Genomic DNA, 23,022 nt, shown 5'->3' on the forward strand with positions numbered 1-23,022 from the left:
AGAAAACACACCACTAGTGTTGTTTTTTGTGTGAATTGATAGAAGACTGTGCAGAAAATCTGCTGTTTAATGCCTCTATTGTACTTGCACCGAGAGCCACCACCATGGCTTTAGCGGCAGTGAATTCAAACACATGTACGGATTGAAAACTATGTTGAGAGCACTGTTCCTCAGTACTATTTTCTGTATTTTTAGTACTACTTTATCGCTTCACTTGAAATGTTCTTTGTATGACTTGAAGTGACTGAGAAACACACACTACAACATACACTGACACACACGAACTGACACACACAGTCTCAGTGTGTGTGTCTCAGTCATACAAAGAGCATTTCAAGTGGAGCGATAAGTGGAGCGAAGCGATCAAAAAAAAGGCGCCAAGTTAGAAGCAAGAATTGTGAATCTGTGGCCCCAGCACCTTTCCAATTGTGCCTATTTGCTTGAGTTGATGCTTGACAAGATTGGCCTAATTGCTTCTCCTAACATGGGCTTTTGTGTTTGATATCACCGCTTTAAACGGCTGTTGCGTTTTTCTAACTTGTTTTTTTTTTTTACATTGTTTTTGTTATAGATAATAAATACGTACATAATTCACTGCCTGTCTTTCCTACACACATCTGGATTTGCAGGCAGTTGTCGCGTCTTTAGAGCTATGTTTCTACGCATGCGCCGCGGAACGGGACAGTGCTCAGAAAATAGTATTTTTCATAATAATTACGTATTGTGAAAATTTGCTAATGTTGCCGTTTTCTTCAAAAGACCTTGGGAAAATGTAAAATCAATTTTAAAAGTTTGATGCATTTTTTAACAGGGCGAAAACCAGCAAAATTTCTCACGCCTCCATTGACTCTCCATAGAAACAAGTCGCCAAGCTCTCTGTGTTACCACAATGCTTTGCGCGCAGTGAGACGGAAGTCTCCATTGAAAATCAGCGGAGTCGCTTGTTTGTGAAAGGGAAGTGACGTTTCGACCCTCCCTTTGCAGTCGGTAACACGGTTGTTGTTCCTAAAATGGCGCCGCTAGATTTAGACAAGTATGTGGAAATCGCAAGACAGTGTAAATACCTCCCAGAAAACGATTTAAAGGTAAGAAGGAACACGAATATAAATAAATTAAACCATGCTACGGTTGCAATTATTTGGTGCAGATTCAGCCCTATTAAAATGTAAAACTGCGCTTAGACGAGTTGTGGGCAACCCAGAGTCTGGAGCGCTGCAGCGGAACCGCAACAATTCCTAGTCGTGAAACAGCGCAAAGCTGTTTAAAATAACAACAACAACAACAAGAACCCACCAATTTAAAAATAAATATATGTAAAAAGATATTGCTTACAATTCAAATGTTATGCTGGAGAACGGTTATTAAGCGCCACGGCTCAGAAAGTGGGCTGTGCAGGGTGTTTTGTGCATTGACATATTATAAATTAATCTATATCCCTAATTTTCGTTTAAACTATATTCATTAACTTGTTCTAGCCCAGAACAGTTTATTTTGTCGCCATAATGTATACTATGCGTTCACTTTCAATCTATGTTTGTTGTAGTTAAAAATAACTGGCTTATGTAATACTAGTTAATACACTAAATAAATATTACATGTTTCTGTAAAACTAAAGTCAGGTATTGCTGGTTAATACTTTAATATTTTGGTCGAAGTAGCAATAGTAAACTAGTTATACTACTTTTTGTACGTATACGGATAAGGAAGTGTATACATGCGATGCACATTAGCTTATACATTAGATCTATGAAGTGTGTTGGAGCTCAATCAAAACATTCACACTAACTAAGGAACTTTTTATGTGTGTAACACTGGTTTAGTACAATAAGCCTGTATCTTACAGTAGGCTGCATATATTGGTGCGAACAGTAAACAGAATTTTTGAGCCTACATTTTCTGTCCCAACCAGCTACAATTACAAACATTGTGGAGTAGTGGTTAGGGCTCTGGACTCTTGACCGGAGGGTTGAGGGTTGTGGGTTCAATCCCAGGTCTGTACCCTTGAAAAAGGTACTTCACCTAGACTGCTCCAGTAAAAACCCAACTGTATGTAAACTGTATGTAAAAATAATGTGATATCTTGTAATAATTGTAAGTCGTCCTGGATAAGGGTGTCTGCTAAGATATAAATAATAATAATTAATTGGCCTAATCGTTAGGTACTCATTTCCAATGTGTGGGGCTTGATTTGTTCTGCTACACAGCAATAAAGTTGATTGTGGCTGACTAGATAAACAAGTATGTTAGTAACACATCCTCGCCACTACTGTACATTCAAAAAAGCGATCGGTGTGACATCCAAAGTATGTATAGAATAGAAATGGTAATGACTAGTTTTAATGAAAATTGGTTGTGCTATTTAAGACCTAGCTGTCATCAGGTAAGCAAATGAGGTGTTAGTACCAAGATGGAGTATATTAAAATGACTGATTTACAGTATGGGGAATAACGTTTTGTGTTTAAGATACATACCAGTGTAAGTGCGACGTCTCTCTTTGTGTTTGTACTGCACTATTGAGAAGTACCTGTGCGTGGGCACAAAGTGAATACACTAAACTTTTTTTTTAACATTAAATTCTAAGAACAAAAGTGAAAAAAAAGTGAAACATGTGTTACAAAATCTATCGTGTGCACAGATTCCAATACATTGTTATATTAACTCTAGTGTTCAGGGATCGGTGCCACGAACGGGAAATGCTTTTTATTTATTTATTTATTTAAAATAAATATCCCTTTCTGTTTGTGGTACGGCAATTTTGTTTGGCATATATTTCAATAACACGTTTTTCTCGTCGGGTTCTTCAAAATACTTTTTTGTTTAGCGATGCCATTTTATTAAAAATGTAACGTCTGATAAAATGCTTGTTATTAACTTTCTTACCCCGTGCACCAATGAAGCGCCAGATCGACCGAGAATAAAACCCTCCCCAGTGTCAATCTTTCTGTTGCACCGATTAGAAAAACTACTTGGAGGCAAGTGCCAAACCCCTTTTTTATCTGCCCTTATTGTGACACCAGAGCAGGTGTATACGCAATGGACTGCTGTATAGGATGATCAACTACTAAGATTAATACATAAAAAAATGTGTTTGGTGAAATTTGTCATGTGACCGGTCAATCATATTATTCAAGGTTTAACCACTTTAGAGTGTGTACACGTTTAAAATTCCCATCCCTACTACAGACACACAATCTTCTACTCCCAGTGACTTCTCCTAAATAACATAGCAAGTTTCATCACAATTTCATAAGCAGTTTTCCAGGTGCAAAAAATGTGTGTGGTTAAGTGTGCAGGTGCAGGAATGAACATACAGACAATGATAATCCAGGTGCAATGATATTTTATTTGTAAAATCAAAGGTCTGATGACACAAAACACAGTAAATAATAATGACAACAAGCAATACAGCGGCGTGTGTTGTATAAATAATGCTGGATAAAAAAAATAAGTCTGTAATTGACAAGAAAAATGTGCGTTCATAATGTTGTAACAGTTATTTAGTCAGTATTTTTTTTAACATAGAAAGCTGTTTCAGTTAATGGCAGCTTTGAAGGTGATGCTTGGTATTGCATCAAATGGAGCTGTAATATATTAATTTATAAACACGCCCGTAATTAAGTAAAACAGATAAAGGGGGAGGGATGTAGACTACATAACATGTTGTATAATTATATATAATGTGCTTAACCCTTAGGACCACGAGCAGGTTTTTTTTGGCTGTAGTTGACTCTCTTCCTATGAAATGTTTTTTGTGAATTTCTCTTACAGTATCATCTTGGAATTGGTGTCCTTATTTTCAGAACACTCTGGGAACATTATGAAGTATAAACTTTTCACTTTTTTAACACTTTTTTTAAACATTAAGTATTTTTAATGTATTCTGCTTAGAGAGAAATGTATAAAAATGGGTTATTCTATGACACGAGGGACCTTCAATACTTCCTGAAAGTTTTGTTGAAAAATATTGATGTTAGGGCAAATTACAAGACATTGTTTCACCTGAGTGATTGCAATGACATTAATAAACGTTTATTCACAGGGTCTTTTATAAGCAATAATGGACACTACTCTCGATTACCTTCTGAAAATAAATATTCATAAATTCAGTAGTTCATTCATTACATTATCAGTAATAAGGGCGGGAAAAAAACATACCTGACAAATTTAGTTCATGAAATAGTATCTGCTTATGTCCACTCGTTTCTTGATATTTATAAATGTTGTAATAATATATTAACACACAACACAGAATAAGTGTTCTAACTATAAGTCAAATACATTGGATTTACAGTGTTTTCCCTTTTTTCTTGTCATGTTTTGTTTCTCTGTGCTAGAGTCCTGCATCGGGTTGGGTACCCACGGAGCCCACAGGTGACCCGCAAAAGCGGGTCGGGTCGGAATGTGAACTTTTTAGCGGTTCGGGTGCGGGTCAAAAAAACATATATATATTTTGGGTCTGAATTTGAATCGCCAAAAATGTTTTCTGTGTACTCGTCTGTAAGCCTATCCCAAATAACGTATTAGAAGGTGAATGTACTGTACCAGTATTTCCTGCACTAAAGCAGGAGGCGATTAGGGAGGAGTCCGCTGACTAAGCAGTGTTGTTCTCAGTTGTTTGATACGTCGTAAGATCTTTTTATCACATCTGCCTGGTGATATTAAAGGGTTTATATCAGGTAGTTCGAGAGGTAAATCAGAAGTGTGGAATTATTTTGGAATCACAGCGACTGAAAATAATGAATAATGACTGGATTCGTTGCTTGTAAAACCCGTCATTATGTTTTTGTGAACTCTGCAAAAGCACAGGTGTAGCTCCCTTTCAACTGGCACGAAAGGAACAGACAGGTATTTTATAGTTAAGTAAGTAGAGATAGTTAATATGTTACAATGTTAAAATATATCCAGACCATTAGAGAAAGCTACCACGCTGTATAGCCTATTGTGTAAACTCAATCTGTGGAGAACTGTAGAGATGTCTGTGTGTTAATGCAAGAGCATAAGAGTCAGTTGACACAGGCAGTAGGACAAAGGCAAAGGACAAACACTTGCAAGTTCTGGTCGGGTTGCAGGTCTTATAAAAGCGGGTCGGGTTGTGGGTGAGAAGACGGTGTTGTAGCGGGTTGCTGGTTCGAGTCAGGACCTGTAGTAGGGGGTCTGGATCGGAAGCAGGACCCGCGCAGGACTCTACTCTGTGCTGCTGAATATTTATTCGCACTTTAACAATTAAATGTCTGTCTCGGTGACGTCATATGAAAAAACAAACAAGCAGACAGTGAAATTCAATTCCTCCCCTATCCAATGATATGCGTTAACAAGCTGTATTGCAAATTATGGTGGCCCAGCAAGTCAAAGAAACAAAGTGCGTTTTTTTCGTGTTTACCCAATCACGGGCACAGAATGACGCTTCAGTATGATTGTGTTTACATGATCGCAAGCTGTTTGTTGTGTTGCTTAGAACTGTGTAACCACATTTTGTTTGGGGACCATCTGGAGTTTACTTACGAACCACAGGTTGGGAACCACTGTTCTAGGGGATGGAAATAAGAGTTTGATTGCAGTTTGATTTTGTGATTATTACCTGTGCACTGCAGGGATGGAAATAAGACTCCTATTGTATAGCAGTTTGGTACATTCTAGCTTTTATTAGCCAGTGTATACGTAACAAGCTCAGGTGTGTCTTAATAAACTCATAGTAAAACCAGGAATGGATGAAACTGCTATGCAGTTGGTCTTATTTCCATCACTGCACTGTATCTAATCAAGCTAATATTAACAAGTAAAGGTCTCAAACTGCTGTATAGTGGTATTATTTTTTACATCCTTGTAATGTATGTGAAAATGTGAATCACATTTTGCATATATATTGAAATGGCCTTTGTTTCGCCAACTAAATAGGATTGTAAGACCTTGTGCATGTTCTACTTTTTCATGATACCGACAGCTGTATTTGGAGCCTTGTTGAGGAATGGGTAATTCTGTGACTTTTTCCATTGACAATGTGTTATTCCTTTGCTCATGTCGCCTGATTCAAATTAAATGTCTATTGCAGAATTGTTACCTGAACATTATTCAGCTTTCTTGGAAATGGTGGGGGGCAGATTAGGGTTTTGACTTTTTTTTTAACAGCAAACCAAAAATATTACTAAAATTTTGCACATAAGGAGAGACACTGACATATCCATGGTATTTTTTGAGATTTTTATTTTTGGGGTTTCACTCCAAGGTCAAAGGTGAAAAACTTAAGGTGTGTATTTCCTTGGTTGTCTTCCAGATTTGTTTTCTGGAATAGCTATGTGATTTCCAATAAAAATGACACCTACCACACAAGTCTGGAGCACAAACAGTTTTTGAGTAAAAGCAGGGGTAAAATTCTCAACAATGTAGTGCAGGTAGTCCTATGCGCAGCCGGGTGTAAAAATTAAAAAAACAAACAAAAAAAAACAAAACACTAACACTAGTAACTGCTGTAGAGAGGGAGTTTTGTTTCAAGATATCCTGAAACAGGTGATATAAAAAAAGAAATTAAATAAAAAGATCTTGGTCAAACTATGCACAATATAGGCTGACATTTTTAATGTAACAGGCACTACTATTAAAAAAAAAAAAAAAATTAAAAAAAAAAATTAAAAATGATGTACTTGACTTGACCATTTTAATCTCCATAGTATTATCTGAAATCACCCCATACTTTCCATACCCTGGGTACGCACCTACAACAGAACCTGGCCATGCTACATTGATAGCCTGGATTAGAACATAGGGTGCATTACCGGATGCGCCACTCGGGAGCCCCTGACGTTTGTTATATTTTTTATAAAAAGGCATCTCTAAACAAAGGAACAAGGCAAAGCCACGTTTGGAATTATTTTGAGGAATCGGATGACAAAAACACAAGTTCAATGTAGGGCTATAACGAAGGGTACATTTTGACCTTCGAAGGTTCGGAACACATTAACGAAGGAAGGTTTGAACCTTCAGTGGTACTAATTTGCATAATTTACTGGTGACATTACCATAGCTACTTGTTTATATTTGATTGACAATCCTATTTTACAGGTAATCCATATAAATGGAATAAAACATCCACATGTAGTTTAAAAATACATTATGTAGAACAGTAATCATGTTCAATCAAATAAGAGGAGTGGCAAACACTGTTGCTGTAGCAGAGGTCATTCAAAATGATCTAGACAGCATTCGGAACTGGGCAGACACATGGCAAATGACATTTAATAGAGAAAAGTGTAAAGTACTGCACGCAGACAATAAAAATGTGCATTATAAATATCATATGGGAGATACTGAAATTGAAGAAGGAATCTATGAAAAAGACCTAGGAGTTTATGTTGACTCAGAAGTGTTTTCATCTAGGCAATGTGGAGAAGCTATAAAAAAGGCCAACAAGATGCTTGGATATATTGTGAGAAGTATTGAATTTAAATCAAGGGAAGTAAAGTTAAAACTTTACAATGCATTAGTAAGACCTCACCTAGAATACTGTGTTCAGTTCTGGTCACCCTGTTACAAAAAGGATATTGCTGCTCTAGAAAGAGTGCAAAGAAGAGCAACCAGAATTATCCCAGGTTTAAAAGGCATGTCGTATACAGACAGGCTAAAATAATTGAATCTTTTCAGTCTTGAACAAAGAAGACTACGCGGTGAGCTGATTCAAGCATTCAAAATCCTAAAAGGTATAGACAGTGTCGACCCAGGGGACTTTTTTGACCTGAAAAAAGAAACAAGGACCAGGGGTCACAAATGGAGATTAGCTAAAGGGGCATTCAGAACAGAAAATAGGAGGCACATTTTTACACAGAGAATTGTGAGGGTCTGGAACCAACTCCCCAGTATTGCTGTTGAAGCTGACACCCGGGCATCCTTCAAGAAGCTGCTTGATGATTCTGGGATCAATAAGCTACTAACAACCAAACGAGCAAGATGGGCCGAATGGCCTCCTCTCATTTGTAAACTTTCTTATGTTCTTATGTAATTGATGCTGCTTGCGCGTAAGCTTGCATTGCAGCAGCACTAACTGCAGTGGACTTCGGCAAAACAAACTTAATTTAACAGTTACCGTTCCAAGTAGGTTATCAGTCAGTCACATTTTACTACTACTGAAAATATTAGTAATGATAATAATAATATGAACTTAAGTTTGTAAAGTGACCCCAGAGATTGGATGTGCCTCCATGATAAATCAACAGTCGCTTGCACAGTTTGCATTCAACTTTTATTTTTTTTGGTCGTCTGGGCATTTAACAAAAAAAAGCCCAAACAGCAGAGGGAGGGGTTGAGAGACATTTCTTTCAATACAGCCTATGCCTATCACTTTGCTGTCAAAATGGTTTATGAAGAAATTTGCCTTTGGTTAACACAGGCTGGAGGGGGGCGGGACGGACAGCGCTCAGTTTTTAGTGTATTTTGTATATTTCAAACATATTCTACCATAGCACTTCTCTTACACTTGGATACTATACCCTGCTCCATACACGGCAGCGGGACATATAGAGTTGCTATGTATAAAGATTTGGTTGGATTTTAAAATAAAAAGATCGAATTTTGCTTATGAGTGACATTTAATGTGTGCTTTTATAGTATTCATACATTGACAAACGATTTCTGTTAACAGAAAAGAAAAAAAAAAAAACACAGTACGTGAATGGCGTTTGATGAACCTTCAAAGGTTTAAACAATCTTTGAATTCCTGGCTAGCGAACAAACTTTCGAACGTTCGAACCTTTTAATACAGCCATTATTATTATTATTATTATTATTATTATTATTATTATTATTATTATTATTTCTGCCAAAAGTGGCTTGAAAACTCACCATATTCTGTAGGTTGGTAGATGCTTATGGGAAGATGGAAAATGCTGAAGAACTTTTGTCGTAAGTCACATGGTTTGGCTGCCGTATTGGATTGAAATAAAACATTGTAATAATTTGTCTTTCAAAAACGACTTATTGCAGAGTGCTGAAAGTTGGTATAGTTGTTGAGGGATAGTCCAAGATTAACTGGTGTTTGTAAGAAGCTGATAGGTTGTGTGGTATGGCGGCCATGCTGCATGACTAGGGCCCTGTGAAAATCACGATTTCACGGGCTGCGCGGAAATCGTGAAATTAGCCCAATACCGTGATTTTTACAATATGCTTAAATAAAAATAATTTCATAATTTGTATTTCATACAAAAAAATAACATTAACGCAATTGTACAGCGCTGATATGTGCCTGCGTATAATATTAACCATGCACACAGTGCTGTGCAGTGATTGTCATGTGACTATATGCAGTTTAAGCAGGAAATTAAAATACTACACACTATAAACAAGAATGAATGTCTCTAAAAAGGCTAAAAATGTGTCTGCAGCAGATCACATAAAGCAATATCCAGCAGGAGTTTACAAAACAATGGAGGTAAGCTCTTCTGTACGTCCTGCAATGTTACTGTAGATCACTACCGAAACTCGTCTGTTGACAGCAAGTATTCACCGAAAGAGAAAGGCGAAAATCCAGAGCAGTACCGCGACTGCTTTACTTGCAGAAACAAAAAAACGGTGACATATATTCCAAAAGTCCACTTATTAAAATTTGACCCGACAGAGGTGTTTGTTTGCGCGAATATCCCTTTTAAAAAACTGGACAACTAAAAGGTACGGAAATTCTTCAGACAGAAGGTAGCAAATGGTGGAGCGATGCCTTCATCAGCCCAGCAGAGTCGCCGCCAGAAGGGGAGGCACCCCTGCCGCCGTCGCCGCCAGAAGAGGAGGAGCCCCTTCCGCTGTCGCCTGGGGTCGCTGCGAGCTCTGCTTCGCCTGGGGTCGCTGCCAGCCCTTCATTGCAACAGGGGAATATTGTGGCTGGAGCACTACAAAGGGGAGCTGCTGCTCGCCACGAAGAAGGGGGGTGTCAGGAGACCAGCTCCCCCCGCAGCAGTTTCGCTGCAGGAGCGAGTGTGGCCGGAGCCCCAAAAGAGGGAGCTGCCGGCTACAAAGAAGGGGAGGGAGGGGGGGAGGTGAGGAGACCACCTCCACCAAAGCCCTGACCACCCCCTGTGCCATAGCCCTGCGCCTGGGGGTTGGTTTCCTCAACCTGGGCTCCCAGACACCTTGGCTGCATGTCTGGACCTTTGGTTGCTGGGCCTGATTCCCAGGTCGCGGCGCCGCCAGGCACAGGAGGTCGCCTGGTCTCCTTCTTCGTTCCCCCTGGTTGCCCAGACATCACTGCACGGTTGCCTGGGCTTGCACTTCTGCCTGCACTCCCGACACCCCATCCACTACGCCTGGGTCCCTTGTCGCCAGGACTATGGACTAATCCTCCCTCAAGGATGGGAGGATAAGGACAGTAGGGGACTTGAGGCAGGGTGGATGGCTTTTAAGGGAAGGGGTAGGTGGCCGTGGGTGCAATGTGTGCTGCGCACAAGGGGGGGATATGTAGCAGGGCAGCAGGAGAGAGCCCTGCACGTTATTAAAAAGGGAAGCAGGGCAAAGCCCTGCTTATATATATGTTTTTGGTTGTTGTTATTGTTATTAGTATGCTTTATTATGTATATAATGACTGCGAAAACCATGTGTTTTGTTTCTGGCAGAGGCGAGATTAGGCAGCTCGTCCTCTGCCAGTGTATATATAAAACCTTGTGGTAATGCGTGGCTGTCGGCTAGTGCGTTGTTAAACTAGTCGGTAGTCACCCGTAATTAATAAATTGGTGCAGATTGTAGAATAATTACTAGCTAGTTAAACCCCTCGGCCACGTATGTAAACCTTCAGCGCTCTCAGTTCGGTGTGGGAGTACAGAGGAGAACGACGAGAGAAAACAGTGAGTTTAAACAGAAACTACAGGATCAATGAAAGCGATTGCTAAGCCTGACCAGTTTTGTTGTGTTTTATGTGTTCGAGATTTGTTTTTGTTTGAATATTTATTTTGCTCTGTGACCACTGTTTTTTGTTAATATTTTATTTATTTTTGTTTCAAAATAAAACTGCGCAAGCGCCATTGCACCATACCTGCAGTGTCTGAGTCCTTTCTGCTTCTGGTCTGACGTCGCCACTCTGCCAACCCTGTCACACCTCGCTTTTTATAAGTAGATTAATGTTAGGGAGGGTGCCCATCACGACATGACCTAATGCTTGTTTTTGGGTCTTTTAAAGTGCATTGGAATTTTAAAATTTGTTATTTTATTTTCCAGCGATTATGTGACTATGTCTGTGACCTGTTACTTGAAGAGTCAAATGTTCAACCAGTGTCCACTCCTGTTACCGTTTGTGGAGACATACATGGCCAGGTGAGAAACTCGAAGGAAAGCAAAATTTGCTAAACGTTAAGTAAGCACATGGTACTTGCCTATATACATTTGTTTCTTGCAACTACTTTAACATTATCTGTCCCCCCCCCCCCCCCCCCCCTTTTTAATAGCACTGTTTAGAAGTGCCTCTGGCCATGTGTTGTATTTCCCTTTTACAAAGTGATCAAATCATGTACTGCAGGAAACACGAGACAAAGCTGGACTTGGAAAGCTGTATGAAGCACTTATTCAGTGTAATTGTCGACGACAAATGCAGTACATTCCTGATTTGCATTTCCTTATATTGAAGAGTTGAGCTGAGCCTTTAACACCATCTCTCAAAACCAAAATGAGTTCAGTATTGGGTTGCTGCCTTTTGAGGTTTCATAGTCTTATTCTCGAACTGAAACTATTAAAATGTACTGTACCAGAAAACTGCATTCAGTTGACCTTTAATTGCCATTTCTCTGTCATGTGGTCTGTTTTAGTGTTGCTAAACTGTATATTGGTTGCTAAGCTACACATGTGATTTTAACACTAATTCTCTTTTCTTTTCCAGTTTTATGACTTGTGTGAGCTTTTCAGAACAGGAGGCCAGGTCCCAGACACAAACTACATTTTTATGGTAAGTAAAGTCCCAGCACTGGGGTACATGGGATTATTGTATTCTAGCCAATACCACCAGAGCATTGGGTGCACTTCTGTAGTCCTTGAAAGTTTGGTTCCAAGTAAAATGTAAAATGTTTTGGATCATCCCCACCTCAATGGAAGTGTTTTAGGAAGAATACCAAAATATTAGCTCTCAACTCTGTTTTGAGTCTATAATTGTGTGTTGCCCATGACCGATGAAAGTGAGCACCAAAAAGGGGCAATGTTTGAGACTTCAAAGTATTCAAAATACCTTATTGATACTCTGAACACACAGAACACCTATTGGTGGCCATGGATGGTAATATGATGCAGGCAAATACGTGGTAAATGGGCAGGTAACTTTAAAGTGACTGTTGTGGTAGAGACCTAGAGAAGTAAACTATGAACTGAGTCAGAAATGGGCTGACCAGATGTGTCTGTATTAAAGAAGCATATACTTGGTCTTTGTGGTTTGTATGTAAATAAATAATAGGATTCAATGTCCAGATCCTTTTTTGTTAAATGTAACAGTTAGTTAGTGGTAAGCCTGTTGATTCTGTATTTGGGTGGAGTGACACATGAGTGGCAACATTTTGTGAACTGTACTCTACTGTACTTTAACTCACTCATAAAAATCAGTGCTGCCCAGGTCAATATTTTTATTAGGTCAATAGGTAATCCTGTTACCTTTTTCTGTGTTTTTTTTGGCAGGGTGATTTTGTAGACCGAGGGTATTACAGCCTTGAAACATTCACCTACCTCCTTGCCTTAAAGGCTAAGTGGCCCGACCGTATCACACTGCTGAGGGGCAATCATGAAAGCAGGCAGATCACACAGGTGTATGGCTTTTATGGTAAGTTTCATCATTTAGCCAGAAGTACCTTATTGTTGACAACTAACATTAAAGTGTGTTGGTGCAATGCTAAACTACAGTGATGCCTGTAAGGGTCGACACCCTGTAGGTTTTTGAATACACTGTTACTAGTTTATTTAAATGCATAATAACCTTTAAATTACACTGGCTCTAACAGCAGAGCTGCCCAGTAGGAATGAGTCGCTATACTGGTTTTGTGGTTTACCGCGGTTTAGGTGCATTACGGTATTACGGTATATATGTTTCTGTTTTAGCAGTAGGACCCATCATTTTGTAATTCTATATCAAATAAACAAAGCACTTTTTATTTTTTTGTATTTTTTGTAAACAGTTAGAATAATGCAGAGAAAAACGAAAAAAAAAAAAAAACAACAACCTGAGGCGGATCTGAGCAATACACATAGTCCCTTCACCACAGACATAACACGGATACCTGCTTCCGTATCCAGCGCTCAAAGAATATCGCAGACATTTGCCAAGCTTTTTGAGATGTTCTAGTAATAAAATAATGACTTGGATAGCATTATTGAGGGGTTTGGTGATAAAACAAGATGATTTATCGGTGTGCACTGCTGTGAAGAGATGTGATAAATACAGCAAACGTTGAATAGTATATTAGGTCTATATATTTATAATTTGCTTGTGTATTATGTTTTGTAAAAGTTTCAAACCACAAATTAAAATTGCTTCATGACACAAGTCACTTGTAGTCTCTCTCTTTTGGCATCTTGTACTACTGTAAGTTATGGCCTAATGTTTCATATGAAACCCATTCGTTGCTAATTGACAATTATCATGATTGAAAACTATCACCTGATAATTATAGAAATAAATACATAATACATTGGAAATTTGTGATTCGAAAAAGCAACAAAGATGTTAACTAAAGACTACAGCAACAGTCTCAAAATGGCAGTGATACAACTAAACGAAAAGGAGAAACTACCAGAAAAATAGCAGAAAGACTTGGTTTACTGAAAAGCAATGTGTGGCTATTATTGACAAACACAGGAGAACAAGAACTACTGCAACTAGCTGAAGGTGTGGAAGACCAAGAAAGATTTCTGCAAAATCTGAAAGAGCAGCCCAGCAAAATCCTTGGATTGCTGCAAAAGATTTGACACAAGAATTGAGAGAAGATCAAGAAATTCACAAGCGAACAATTAAACGATACCTTAACAAAGTGAATGTCCATAAGCGATTGGAGTTTGAATACTTGAAGCCTAATGATTCCTTCAACCAAATTTTAGTCGGACAAATCCAAAAGACAGTCACAGCGGCATTTGTGACGTCAGGCAGGAAAAACAGTTGCTGTTTACTTTTATTCTTCTCTGTTTTTGTTGGCACAGACTTTGTACAATTTAAATGTATAATGTATAGAAATTTAATGAAAATATAAATTTGTAAAACGGCGTGTCTCCATGTATAGGAACTCCTCCTAAGAGAACACCCTTCTGGTGAAACCAGACACAAGTCGCCAAGAAATGTGGTGTTTTCTGTTTTGGTGAGTTGGTTCACCATTCTGTCAGGTGTTCATGTCTTGAACATTGCTTCTGTACATAATTAATCTAGAGTTGCTGCATTTATTGTGTGTGTTTATTTATTTACATATCAACACACTGAACAGCTCATGTGACACTACCAGCAATGGTAGCGTACAGAGTTCATACAACACAGTGTACGAAAACTTTGGGATCTACTATCTGAACTAATGTTCTCTGTTCTATAATAAATAAACTCGGCTACTTGCCCATCTGTCGACGGTTTCGACTTGCTTACTCACTCTTCGGGAATTTCAACCCTGGTTCTCTCTCGCTCACGCTCACTCACACACTGTGCTGAAGAGCTTGAGCATGGCAAATAAACAGTTAAGGTGGTTATGTGATGGGTGGATACATGACGGATTACTGTATTTATTAATTTTACTTTTTTTTCACAGCCCTGTTTACCCTTTTGTTTAATTTCACAGCTGACCTAAAATCTGACTGTATAAGAACATTTTGTTTACTGTTACAGATGTGTGTTTTTATTAATTTTTTTTAAAAACTGTTTTATTGTTTTTTTAAAATTTAAGAACCCAAACAAGTAATTGTTCCAGTATACCATGGTATTTATTTTGACAGTTATACCAGCGCTTCCCTAATTGAACATTTCTGTTATTTGTGCCACTGTAGTACGTCTGTTGAAATGTGCTGCACATGTCTGTTGGCTATCTGTCCTGACCCCCTTACGAGCAGAGTCGTGCATTCTGGTTATCTGCGCACATTCAAGGAACACCCCAGTAATTGTCTTGAACAGGTTGGTCAATGCAGCCACTGCTTTGAGGGGCAAGCCTGTTGCACGGGCACCTGCAATCTTGCCCCTTGTGAACTTGAGATTCTTCAGCTTTCACATGGTTTTTGCTGAATAGTCGCACAAAACTCCCACAGTTTAAGTCTATAGGATGACATGACCTGATACATTTGCATGCATTTTTTTTTTATTCCTTGACTGTCAGCATTATAATGCCTTTTTTCTTTTTCTTAACAGATGAGTGCCAAACCAAGTATGGAAATGCAAATGCTTGGAGATACTGTACCAAAGTTTTTGACATGCTTACAGTGGCAGCAGTGAGTAGATTTTATATTCACAATTTCATTTATTTTGAGAAGTTGTCCTAATACTGAACTCAATTTGCCAGTTTATTCCATATTATCTTTGCATTGTCTTTGGATGTAGACATTTCAGTAGCATTGGTAATGTTTTTTTTATGTCCATTGTATTTTTATGTATTGTCCTTTTTCATATACAAACATTTGAAAAAACGGATGTTCTTGCTATAGCAACAGATCAAACAACAAAGCCATGAAGCGAGGACTGAGCATTTTGTTTTCTCCACTAGATGTCTCTTATACATTCATTACAAACATTTTGACCAGTGGCGGCTGGTGGCCAAAATAAATGGGGATTCAGAAAAAAGGCAGAGGATCATTCAGGGGTGGACAAATCGGTAGTCCAGGCGCCCTGGACTACCAAAAATTGGGTCCGGACTTCCAAACTGTAATGTTGCAAAGCCTGGGGGACTAACGGCAGCTTCTAAAGATTTTTTTTTTTCTTATGCAGTTACTTCAAAGGTCTTCTGTATAGAAAATTTTTGGTTACTTTGTACAGACAGACCTGATAAAACAGCTCAGTTTACTTCCCATTTTAGTACAGCGCAATATTCTAAACTATCCACACAACACAAATTAGCACAGCTCTTGCCAGTTTTTTCTTTCCTTTTAAATTAGGGGTGGGCAACGATATGAAAATTGTACATCGATATCATGCACGTGTTTTGATATCGATAATATCGAAGTCTTCCAAAAACACAAATATAATATAACACAATTGCAATATGAAACATATATAGACAGATATTAACATGTGAAAAGCAATAACTTAACTAACTGTAACTTTGTGGTGCTTTGCTTCACAATATCCATAGAGAAAAACAAGGTATTGTACTATTCCATCATCAGCTACCTCAAAAAATTAATATTTCAATGCTTAGACTTTGGAGTTGTTTATTTTTTTAGTTAATCCAGAAGTAATTGAATCTTCATCGTGACTCACAACACCTCTAAAGTATTGTGTATGTAATGCTGAATGTTGCATTATTTTGAGATGTGTTTTGATGTTTAAAAAGTACATCTCATTTATAATAGCGAAAGTTCCCATTTTAAAAATACATTAATAACGGAGTAAGTAATCACATGGACAAATAAGAACATAAGAACGTTTACAAACGAGAGGAGGCCATTCAGCCCATCTTGCTCGTTTTGGTTGTTAGTAGCTTATTGATCCCAAAATCTCATCAAGCAGCTTCTTGAAGGATCCCAGGGTGTCAGCTTCAACAACATTACTGGGGAGTTGGTTCCAGACCCTCACAATTCTCTGTGTAAAAAAATACCTCATATTTTCTGCTCTGTATGCCCCTTTACATTGTCAATACCTTTTAGAATTTTGAATGCTTGAATCAGATCGCCGCCTAGTCGTCTTTGTTCTGCATATGACATGCCTTTTAAACCAGGAATAATTCTGGTCGCTCTTCTTTGCAGTCTTTTTAGAGCAGCAATATATTGCCTGTTCTTTGTTTACACTGACGTCTTCCGCAAGCGTCACTGGGTATCCTCTCTCCGGCCACCCGAATGCACAACCAAGCACAGTTCTTTTGGGCTGAGCAATCCCCCAAGGCCCGCCTCTCAGCCACTCAGAGAGAGGGAACACCAACACACCCTTTTCCCCACCTCTCCGTGTCATCGCCATGACTGACAGGCAGATCTTGCAAGACTGCTGCCCTCCTCCTGCAGAACCATGGACACACCAGACAGTCGGCACAGATCTCCCGTTACAAATAGCTACATTGATAAGTAGTGATTTTCTAATTGATTAAATGTTTTAACTAACATTCGGCCCATCTTCCTCATTTGGTTGTTAGTAGCTTATTGATCCCAGAATCTCATCAAGCAGCTTCTTGAAGGATCCCAGGGTGTTAGCTTCAACAACATTACTGAGGAGTTCGTTCCAGAATCCCACGATTCTCTGTGTAAAAAAGTGCCTCCTATTTTCTGTTTTGAATGCCCCTTTATCTAATCTCCATTTGTGACCCCTGGTCCTTGTTTCTTTTTTCAGGTCAAAAAAGTCCCCTGGGTCGACATTGTCTATACCTTTTAGGATTTTGAATGCTTGAATCAGATCGCTGCATAGTCTTCTTTATTCAAGACTGAATAGATGCAATTCTTGTAGCCTGTCTGCATACGACATAACTTTTAAACCCGGGATAATTCTGGTTGTTCTTTGCACTCTTTCTAGGGCAGCAATATCCTTTTTGTAACAAGGTGACCAGAACTGAACACAATATTCTAGATGAGGTCTTACTAATGCATTGTAAAGTTTTAACATTACTTCCATCGATTTAAATTCAACACTTCTCACAGTGTATCCGAGCATTTTGTTGGCCTTTTTTATAGCTTCCCCACATTGTCTAGATGAAGACATTTCTGAGTCAACATAAACTCCTAGGTCTTTTTCATAGATTCCTTCTTCAATTTCAGTATCTCCCATATGATATTTATAATGCACATTTTTATTGCCTGCATGCAATACTTTACACTTTTCTCTATTAAATGTCATTTGCCATGTGTCTGCCCAGTTCTGAATGCTGTCTAGATCATTTTGAATGACCTTTGCTGCTGCAACAGTGTTTGTCGCCACTCCTATTTTTGTGTCGTCTGCAAATTTAACAAGTTTGCTTACTATACCAGAATCTAAATCATTAATGTAGATTAGGAATAGCAGAGGACCTAATACTGATCCCTGTGGTACTCCACTGGTTACGTCACTCCATTTTGAGCTTTCTCCTCAGTACTTTCTGTTTTCTACATGTTAACCTAATCCATGTGCATGCATTTCCTTGAATCCCTACTGCATTCAGTTTGAGAATTCATCTTTTATGCAGGACTTTGTCAAAAGCTTTCTGGAAATCTAAATAAACCATGTTGTATGCTTTGCAATTATCCATTGTCGATGTTGCAACCTCAAAAAAAATCAAGCAGGTTAGTTAGACACGATCTCCCTTTCCTAAAACCATGCTGACTGTCTCCCAGGATATTGTTACCACATAGGTAATTTTCCATTTTGGATCTTATTATAGTTTCCATAAGTTTACCTATAATAGAAGTCAGGCTTATTGGTCTGTAGTTACCTGGTTCGGTTTTGTCTCCCTTTTTGTGGCTCGGTATTACATTTGCAATTTTCCAGTCTGTCAGTACAACCCCTGTGTCAATAACTTTTCATTTCTTTGAGTACTATTGGGAGGATCTCATCCGGCCCAGGGGATTTGTTTATTTTAAGAGCTCCTAGTCCCTTTAAGACTTCTGCCTCTGTTATGCTAAAGTTATTTAAAACTGGATAGGAACAGGTCGACATGTGGGGAATGTTGTCCGTGTCCTCCTCTGTAAAAACCTGTGAAAAGTAATCATTTAATATATTTGCTATTTTTTTTTTCTTCGTCTATGATTTTGCCATTTGTGTCTCTAGACATTTAACCTCCTCCTTGAATGTTCTCTTGCTGTTATAATATTGGAAAAACATTTTGGAATTGGTTTTAGCCCCCTTAGCAATATTGATTTCTATCTCTTCTTGGGTTTTCTAACTTCCTTTTTGACTTGTGTTTGCAGTTCCAAGTACTCTTTCTGTGTACTTTGTTTTTGGTCCCTTTTTAAACGCTCTGTAAAGTGCCTTTTTTCGCTGAATATTTTTTTTAATTGATCTATTAATCCATTTTGTTTTAGATTTAGATTTGTCTACTTTTGGGATGTAATTGTTTTGCGCCTGTAGTACTACATTTTTAAAAAACAGCCATCTTTTTTCTGTGGATGTTCTCTATTTTACTCCAATCTACTTCTGCTGGTCTCTGTTTCATACCTTCATAGTTTGCTTTTCTAAAATTGTAAACCTTAGCTTTAGTCATTACTTTTGGGGTTTTAAAAAATACTTCAAATGAGACCATGTTGTGGTCTGAGTTTGCCAGTGGCTCTCTGACCTCTGTTTTAGTTATTCTGTGTTCGTTATTTACAAAGACTGATCAAGGCATGCCTCCCCTCCAGTCGGTGCCTTGACAAATTGCGTTAGGAAGCAGTCATTTGTCATTTCCACCATTTCTATTTCGTCCGTCGTGCCCCCCATCTGGTTTTCCCATTTTATATGGGGGAAGTTAAAATCCCCCATTAGTATGGCTTCTCCTTTTCTACACGCATTTCGAATGTCATTGTATAACAGATTATTTTGCTCGGCGTCTGAATTTGGCGGTCTATAGCATGCTCTTATTATGCCCTTTGAATTTTTGTCCATTATTCTGACCCATTTTGATTCGGCGTTGTTTCTTTGTCCAGATTTAACACCTGGGCTTCAAGACTATTTCTTATGTATAGCGCTACCCCTCAGCCTCTTCTGTCCTGTCTGTCTTTCCTATACAGTGTGTACCCACTTATATTATATTCCTCTCCATCACTCTCAGACAACCAAGTTTCTGTAACACCTATCACATCGTAGTTACTTGTTAGTACAGTAGCTTCAAGTTCTAATATTTTGTTTCCGAGACTTCTAGCATTAAGATAAATACATTTAATAGCTGTCTTACCTGAGTTGTTGCCTTTGTTTTGATGTGGTCTCCCTTCTGTTTTTTTTGTTTTCTCCCCCCTTCCTTTCTACTTTAAATGCTTCTGGACCTCCTCAAGGATCCTTTCTCCAAGTAGATTGGTTCCCTTTCTGTTTAAGTGCAGTCCGTCCCACCTATATAGATAGTCCTTGTTGTAGAATGTGCTCCAATGTTCAAGAAAGATGAAGCCTTCCTGTGTGCGCCACGATTTCAGCCATGCATTTTGATTTTGTATTTCCAGCTGTCCATATAGTCTTTTGCAAGGTGCCGGCAGTATCCCAGAAAATACCACAGTGTTGGTCTTGTCTTTTAATTTCCTTCCTAGCTCTCTGAATTTGTTTTGCAGGGATCTTGGCCCGCCTCTTCCAATGTTGGTTGTAGTTGGATTTATTTTGGGGGTGGGGGGTGTTTATGCTACAACCTAACTTGCTTCCAATTTCTTATTATTATTATGATTAGCTGCAAAGACAACAGGGCCAACCAGTGATTGGATAATGTTTTGCTTGATGGGTTTTTATTGTGCACAATTTCCTAGTAACTGTAATATTACTTGTGTAATAGAAAATAAAAAATGACTTATCATTAATATCTCCACGTCAAGGAGCTCGAATGTCTGAGGTCACACCAGGTTGAATCTGAGTCTTTTGTGGCTGTGACTAGTCAGAGTCACAAAAATCTGACTCGAGTCCTACAAGTAATTATTTTTTATTTTAAATTGAGCAGGCACTGCCTCTTACCTCTTCACTGCCTCTCTCGCCTTTTTAAATTGAGCAGGCACTGCCTCTCTTGCCTTTTTAAATTGAGCAGGCATTCCCTCTCTTACCTCCCCTAAGGAGCATGCACTGATTTGGACGCATGTGTTTTGCTAAAATTGTAACGTGGTAATTGAAAACTGTAAATGTTAACCTCTACCTGTCTTTGGTTTTTGTCTGTAGTTGATTGATGAACAGATCTTGTGTGTGCATGGAGGGCTTTCCCCAGATATCAAGACCCTTGATCAGATTCGGACTATAGAGCGCAATCAGGAGATCCCACACAAGGGGGCGTTCTGTGACCTGGTGTGGTCCGACCCTGAGGACGTGGACACCTGGGCCATCAGCCCTCGAGGGGCAGGCTGGCTGTTTGGAGCCAAGGTCACTAATGAGGTAACCCAAACACATTGCTTCCTCAAATTGTATTTACAATTAAATAAAATGTATTGTGTTCCATACATTTCTGAACCGGTTGCATCACAAAAACACATCCACCTTCCTTTTATGGCACACCAGATGCAAAACTGATTGGTGGACACCAGCTGTAAGCATGTTAATATTTTCTTTATTTTCTGTTTGCAGTTTGTTCACATCAACAACCTAAAACTGATCTGCCGAGCGCATCAGCTGGTGCACGAAGGTTATAAATTCATGTTTGACGAGAAGCTGGTGACAGTATGGTCTGCTCCTAATTATTGCTACCGCTGTGGAAACATTGCATCAATCATGGTCTTCAAAGATGTGAACACAAGGGAGCCGAAGCTGTTCCGCGCAGTTCCAGATTCAGAACGGGTCATTCCACCCCGAACAACGACACCGTATTTCCTTTGAGCTCCTCCCACCCCCCCTCCTTCTCTATTTTTATGTATGACCTTTTTTTATTGCCGCCTTCGCTGCTGAAATTGCATCGTTACCCCCCTTTTTTTGTGTGTGAAATGTTTAGGTTATAGAAGTTCTTACACTTTTTCTTTTACAAAATTTTAAAGTAGCAGCAATACCAAAGCTCGGCACATTGGCTTGTATTGACACTTCCCATTATTTCAAAAATATTTTAATTTTTTTGTTTTGTTTTTGTTAATTTGATTTGACGTAATCTTGCTTCTGCATATCATAGTTACTGATGGTATTTACAATGAAAGATTAAGTGATACTGAACACTATGCAGAGTTTAATATGAACATGTTACTTGCTGTTTTCTCTGTTGTATGTATCCCTGCAATATCTCATTCAACACAATCATTTTCATATTTTTCACATGAGCTGGGTTTCCTGATAAACTGGGGAATGCAGCCAAACCATGGATATGTGGAGGAGGTTGTAGTTACTGACCAGAGGTTTTGAACAGAACGTGCCCTGCTATTGCATCCAAGTAAAAGCTCTCACCTCAAACCTCCATTAAACAATAAACAAACATTAAAACCAGCAAAAATTTGGTTTAGGATAGAAGATAGGATTTCCTTGGATACACTACTAGGAAAACTATGGCATTACAAACTTGCGATTACTGGGTTTTAAATTGATTCTATGCCCCATATGAAACATTAGTGATCATGCTGATACAATATTACAGGGATACATAGGAGACACAAACTAAGTAATGGATTTGTGTTAAACTCTTCAGTTGTCAGTATTGCTTCATTGTGAGTGTAAAGTTCAGCAGCGAAGTAAATAAATGGTGCACACAAGGACTATAAACCTAGTTTGTCCTGTGTAGAGACATCCTAGATGGAAAACTGTCAAATATTTTAAATGGATAATAAAGTGGTCTAAAGGATGCAATTTTGTTATTTTAACAAGGGGACAGAAGCAGAGACTGTTCTCGCTGTTTGTACATTTAAATGATTGTATTGATCCTTTTTTTTTCCCAGATTCGTTGTATTTTATTATAGTAATATAGTATCTGCAATCCACCCAGAGGTTAAGTATTGAAATAAACTGCTTTATTATTGACTTTAGGTGTCTTCTATTTGTATATTATGTCAGTAGCAAGTACTTCTGCCATTAGATAAACCTGAACATCAGCTGAAGATGTTGCTAAATAGAAAACATTTTGTCCAGTTTGTCTTACATTAAAGATTCCAATACTTTTTGGTTGACCATCTATTGTCAGTTAGAAATAATCTTTATTAATATATATATATATATATATATATATATATATATATATATATATATATATATAATATATATATATATATATATATATATATATATATATAATATATAATCTCTTATTTTTAAATATTTATTTTAGTATTTGATAGGGAGAAGAAAAACACTGTTAGCTTGCTTCAAGATCTCTTGG

At 38.4% G+C, this 23,022-nt stretch overlaps 1 protein-coding gene across 1 annotated transcript; it reads left to right on the top strand.

Moving 5' to 3' along the window:
* The first annotated feature begins 918 nt into the window (after positions 1-918).
* Positions 919-22,667, top strand: LOC117422655 (serine/threonine-protein phosphatase 6 catalytic subunit). Its single transcript, XM_034037894.2, has 7 exons — positions 919-1,085; positions 11,186-11,281; positions 11,841-11,906; positions 12,623-12,764; positions 15,315-15,394; positions 20,901-21,110; positions 21,300-22,667. Exons 1-7 carry the CDS (start codon positions 1,011-1,013, stop codon positions 21,546-21,548), a joined length of 918 nt encoding a protein of 305 aa, XP_033893785.1. The 5' UTR covers positions 919-1,010; the 3' UTR covers positions 21,549-22,667.
* Positions 22,668-23,022: the final 355 nt, after the last annotated feature.

Source organism: Acipenser ruthenus, chromosome 15, assembly GCF_902713425.1.
Source record: "Acipenser ruthenus chromosome 15, fAciRut3.2 maternal haplotype, whole genome shotgun sequence".
Taxonomy (NCBI): domain Eukaryota; kingdom Metazoa; phylum Chordata; class Actinopteri; order Acipenseriformes; family Acipenseridae; genus Acipenser; species Acipenser ruthenus.

Excerpts from the sequence above, each read along its gene's own strand:
- LOC117422655 (XM_034037894.2), top strand. The coding sequence starts at position 1,011 with ATGGCGCCGCTAGATTTAGACAAGTATGTGGAAATCGCAAGACAGTGT. Across the intron at positions 11,282-11,840 it reads GTGGAGACATACATGGCCAG|TTTTATGACTTGTGTGAGCT; the intron begins GTGAGAAACTCG and ends TTTCTTTTCCAG. Across the intron at positions 12,765-15,314 it reads ACAGGTGTATGGCTTTTATG|ATGAGTGCCAAACCAAGTAT; the intron begins GTAAGTTTCATC and ends TTTTCTTAACAG.